This window comes from Grammomys surdaster, unplaced genomic scaffold (assembly GCF_004785775.1).
Source record: "Grammomys surdaster isolate TR1022 unplaced genomic scaffold, NIH_TR_1.0 126185, whole genome shotgun sequence".
NCBI classification, from domain to species: domain Eukaryota; kingdom Metazoa; phylum Chordata; class Mammalia; order Rodentia; family Muridae; genus Grammomys; species Grammomys surdaster.
In genome coordinates this window covers 5906105-5911743 of record NW_021620991.1, presented here as the reverse complement: position 1 = coordinate 5911743, position 5639 = coordinate 5906105, and the positions used below count along the sequence as shown (strand labels likewise).

Genomic DNA, 5639 nt, shown 5'->3' with positions numbered 1-5639 from the left:
TACGTGGGGAAATGGAGATGCACAGAGGGGACATTGTGGAACCTTTGCCTCCAGTTGTCACCAAGAGTGACCGCTCTCCCTGTCCACCAGTGAGCCTCCACAGTTGCTTAGAAAACAAGTCATGCTTCTCACGTCTCTTCTCCACACTCAGCAGAGCCCGTGGCTGGCTTACGGTACAGCAGGCATAAAGAGAACACAGACCCGGCACGGACTTAAATTAAATAGCATGATTTAATTTACTTGCTCCTCATCCTCAATCCTCTTAAGTTAAAAAAGAAAGTTATAATTAACTATTAACGTTAATAAATTTAAACCTTCCAGAAACATGAATCCAAAAGGAAATGTCCGACAGGTGACACAAGCCAGGTATTCTACGGCCTTCGCTGTTTCAGTTTTGAACACTAAACATCAACGGAAAAGAAAATCTCTAGGGTTTTCAGTTTTATTCTTCTAGAGCACAGCCGTGTGCCCTGTCACTGAGCACGCTCTCCCAGCAGGTACACGATGAACTCATAGGTGGACAGAACGATAGCAGTATTGGGAATCTGCCGGATGAGCTGAGCAGAAAGTCCCCGGTAGAAGGCGAGGTAGCCTTCCTCCCGGAACACCAGGCGCGCCGTCTGCACAAACGACTTGTACTTGCTGCCTTCCTCCCGAAGCCGTGTTCTGATGACCTCTGTAGAAAGACAGCGGGAAGAAGTCAAGGCTCCCACAGCTACTGGGCATCTTGGTTCTAACCTGACAGTGCAATCATATGTGAGAGGGACAATGCAAGTTAAGTTCTAGCAGGGCACAATGGCACACGCCTCTAATCCCAGCACTCAGGAGGCACAGGCAGGCAGATCTCTGTGAGTTTGAAGCCAGCCTGGTCTACAGAGTGAGTTCCAAGACAGCCAGGGCTACATAGTGAGGCCCTGTCTTGAAAAAGGCAAAAGAAAAGGTAAGTTCTTCTTAGATTGCGTTCTGCTCCCAAGGCTCTCCCAGATCTCCCTGCTCTGTCTAGCTGGAAAGCCACCTGGGCTCCCTCCCAGCACTGCGGCCGGGGCTGGTCAGCCCTGCTGGTTGAGCAGACCTCAGAGCTCAGGAGGCACTGCCGGTCTCTCCCTCTTCCTGCCTTTGTGTCTTGGTGGTGCTCAGCACACAAAGGGACCTAACCCTTGTTCCTGAGACATGGTACATCCGTCACTGCTGTGCAGGGCGCTTTTGAAACACAACTTGTTTTGACGTCATATTGAACTGTTTTTAAAGTAGATTAGTGGGACAGTAGTAATCGCACCCTTGCATCTTGGATAAGGGTGCAGCTCAGCAGCAGAGCTTGTGTGTGTAACACTCACAAGGCCCTATAGGCAATCTCTAGCATCCCAACAGGAAGTGTCCCTGGCTTGGGAGGCAGAGGCAGGTGGATCTCTTTGAGTTCAAGGCCAACTTGACCTACATAGTGAGCTCCAGGACAGCCAGATATAGAAAAGGCTGTCCTCAAAACAACAATATCAACAAAAACAAAACCAACAACAACAACAACAAAACCCCCACAAAACAACAAGAACACTCAAAGAAACAAAAAGGCAGTAGATTTCTATCTAGCCTACAAAGAAGAGTGATTCTTCATTTGGCTCCCACATAACTATCTGAGCCAGGGAATATTAAATCTAATTTGGGCTTCTTTGAAAACAATGGTTCGGTGACCCACATTTTGGCCCAGCCAGCTTTTGTCACACTGACACGGAGCTGAGCAAGGCAGAGTAGGTCACCACTCACATGACTTGTGTCTGGGCAGTCGATGATGGTGTTACTCTGCCCTGCAGGGACAGAGCGAGCATCTCCAATTCAATAGTCTAGAGTGTCACCTCGGCCAGATCAGACATGCTTAACCATGCTTCAGCATGCTTACACATGCTCCAAGCTGAGAATCCCTGAACTCAATCACTCCTGTCACACGTATTTCAGGTGAGGGACACCCAATCTACATTTGCATTTCAGTCTACGCAGTGACAAATGACAAAGCCGACAACTGTTTCACTGCTCCAGAGAAGAGCAGAACATACCGTGTGGGTAAGCAATGCAGGAGGCACATCCCTTAGACACAGCAGCAGCTGCCATGAGTCCAAAGAAGCCTGAGGAAGTTTTCTCGGTCCCGTCCGTGGAGGAGACTATCTGAGCTTCTTTCAAACACTTCTTTAAACTCTCATAAATAGCAAAGCAGATGATTGTCTCTGAGATCCCAGCATAGGAGGCTGTCAGCCCTCTGTAGAAGCCACGGATGCCTTCTGTGTGGTACACATGCCGAGCACACTGGACTGTGTTCATCTGCTGGCAGCCTCTCACCCTGTCAAAGGGGATCAACAACAGACACTGAGAGAGACACATCACACCCAAGTCATTAAAGGGATCACCTAAGACACTGAAATGACACAGGAGAAGAAACCTGTCCTTCCTGTTGAGGCCACCTGACCTCTGGCCCACTGTGAGGCCAGTTCAATTAGCAGAGAAACCTGACAGGTAATAAGACGGCATCTGAATCTACAGTCACTGAAGCAGACTTACCACCTCTGACCCAATTCTAGAAAATGCTAATGGAAGATGACACTTGTCAGAGAAAACGTTTGGAATCGTCCATATATCTAAAAGCAGGATTAGCTAAGTAAGGTGTGGTGCATACAGGAGATGAGGACAGTTGCTACAGCAGAAGACACAAGGAAGCTCAGTGGAAAGTGGACAAAATGACACACCTGGTCAAACACCACGGCACAGGAGAGTGCCGAGGAGAAAGGGCGGTGCGGCCCTCTTCTTGGTATACTGGGGATTAGACCCAGGGCTGTGTGCACGGCTGGCAAGTGCTTACCACTGAGCTACCTGCCGGGCCAAGGGCTCCCTCTCACCACTGTTCTCTGGAGTGTGATTTGTGTGCATGCTAAGGCCTGAACCCAGGGCCTCATGCATTGAAAAACAACAACAAACATATTATGTACATACATATATTTATGCATACATATGTACTTCTTCTTAGTTTTGTCATATGGAATTTTTAATCTAGGTCCATTTCCTGATATTTTCATTCATTTACTTTCAAGTATCCATTGTGTATTTATTTTATATATGTGTATGCGCAGCAGGCATTGCTTCCCCTGCAGCTGCCCTACGGCTGGTGTGGTGTTGGGGCTGAGCAGTGAGCACTCTTAGCTGCTGACACAGCTCTCCAGACCATGATGCTGTATTTTTATTCTATTATTTCTAAGGTTAGTCAGAATCCCTGCCTTAATCTTTTCAAATAGTGACCAAAATGAGGTGATGCTGTTTCTTCGTATCCTTCTGCCTCTGTGCTCACTTCATAAGGAAATTCACAGAGATCATCTACTTTTTTTTTTTTTTTGGTTTTTCAAGACAGGGTTTCTTTGTGTAGTCCTGGCTGTCCTGGAACTCACTCTGTAGAACAGGCTGGCCTCGGAACTCTCGAACTCAGAAATCCGCCTGCCTCTGCCTCCCAAGTGCTGGGATTAAAGGCGTGCGCCACCACCACCCGGCGTCTTTTTTTTGGGGGGGGGGGGGGATTATCTACTTTTTGTTGTTTCTTTTATACACATTCCTTCTGTTGATAAAACAGTGTCCTCTGCTTGAGAGCCACTGAAGATGAGTTCTGTTTTACAGAATAAAATGGTGCTGAGCGCAAGCAGCCAGGAGCGGTGGCTCATGCCTGTGACCCTAGATGGATTACAGTGAGATCCTGTCTCAAAAAGAGAGAGAGGGATTCAGCCACACCACCGAACTTCTGTACTTGAATGAACTGTTTTCTTACTCAAACCTTTTTGTGTGGCCCGTCCCGTGGCTAGCTCCTTTCAAGAGTGTGGGAGCTGTTGCCGCCTCAGGAGGCTCTCCTATCTTCTCCTGACTTCATCCAGCCTAGATTGTACTATGGACACTCCAGGGTGCTGGACACCTCACACCCCTTATCCTACCAGACTATAATCCTATTTGCTGATTGGCTGTACTTCTGTAAGGTTAAAGGCATGACCAATTCCCCTGGCAACCACTGGAACAATATATACTCACAGATCTCACCTAAATAAAGGTCTAAAACGGTCCTAAGTACCAAAGGGCCTCAGTCAACAGATGCATTGATCTGTTGCTAACCACAGGTGATATCAGGACACTGAAAACACTTGGCTCTGAGGTGATACCACAGGCTTCTAGGAGACAAGGCTGGCCGGAAGCTTGAAGCACAACAGTAAGGAGGAGTGAGAGACTGGATACTCAGGAACATGGACATGTAGGGCACACATGGCAGTTCTGGACTACAAAGGACTGTTTCAATGCTTGGTCCAGGAGTTAGAGCTACCCTGGAAGTAACTGACCCTTGTCACAGGAACCTAGCAAGCACTTCAGAAGGCAGGATGGACTGTGGCGCTGGGAGCCCTGATCAGGGCTTGCATGGTCACAAGAGGATGATATACCCAGGCAGGTCCTGCTTTTGCCCTGCAGGTACATCTCAGCACCTCCCCTCCCTCAAGGAAGGTGGAGGGAAGACGAGCCTGCTAGTGCTTCCAGGGTTTGCATCTCTGCGCTACAAAGTACAAAGGCTCTTAGAATACAACAGTGCCTTGAACTTAGTCTGGGAGACCCCAAATTTCTACTGGAAATCAGCATTCCTTCAAGAAGCATGAGTGTGGGTGACAGCCCACAGAAATAGTAGCTGTGGTTTTACACAAATAGAAACATTTTCCTGCCGGGCGGTGTTGGCACACGCCTTTAATCCCAGCACTTGGGAGGCAGAGGCAGGCGGATTTCTGAGTTCGAGGCCAGCCTGGTCTACAGAGTGAGTTCCAGGACAGCCAGGGCTACACAGAGAAACCCTGTCTCGAAAAACAAACAAAACAAACAAACAAACAAACAAACAAAAAACAAACAAACAAAAAAACCAGCTAAGAGTATTTGTGTTACAATACTGTGTTCCGGGCTGACTTAACATTTTCACCCATTATCACACATCTTGAGTACCTTCGTGAACAGTGTCTTCTCACCAAAGTTTGTGGGAGTCTCACAGACCAATCAGGACACTCCCTGGTCCTGAGGCTCTTCCAGTGGGAAGATAGTGACTTGTGTTCCATGCAGGCTTTTGTGATGAGGCTGTACCAGATTGGTAAGGGCTGGGTGGGGTGCTGCTGTGAAGGTCAGAGGAAAGTTCACCTGAATCTTAATTTTTTAAAAAATGACATGTACTTTGTATATTTATGTGTATGTGTGTGGACATGTGTGCCATGGCTTGTGTGGAGGTCAGAAGACAGTTTACAGGAGTTGGTTCTCTTCTGCCTTGCGGGTCCTGGGGAATTGAACTCAGGTTGTCAGGCTTGGAGATAGGCGGTTCACCCAGTAAACCATTTCTTGGACCCTGCTCTGAATCTTGAAATTTGATTGGATGGGTGCTTGTATGTGCATGTGAATATTGTCGGCTGGGTGGTGGTGGCGCATGCCTTTAATCCCAGCACTTGGGAGGCAGAGGCAGGCGGATTTCTGAGTTCGAGGCCAGCCTGGTCTACAGAGTGAGTTCCAGGACAGCCAGAACTACACAGAGAAACCCTGTCTCGAAAAACAAAAAAAAAAAAAAAAGAAAGAAAGAAAGAAAGAAAGAAAGAAAGAAAGAAAGA

The 5639-nt window shown here is 47.7% G+C and overlaps 1 protein-coding gene across 1 annotated transcript in view; it reads right to left on the bottom strand.

The window, feature by feature from the left end:
• Nucleotides 1-212: 212 nt before the first annotated feature.
• Nucleotides 213-5639, bottom strand: part of Slc25a33 (solute carrier family 25 member 33) — a 28354-nt gene continuing 22927 nt past the window's right edge. Inside the window, exons 6-7 of the mRNA XM_028757871.1 lie at nt 2046-2326; nt 213-676 (exon numbers count right to left, since the gene is read on the bottom strand). Coding sequence (XP_028613704.1) covers nt 474-676; nt 2046-2326 — 484 coding nt within the window. The 3' untranslated portion in view covers nt 213-473. The remainder of the gene's footprint in view (nt 677-2045; nt 2327-5639) is intronic.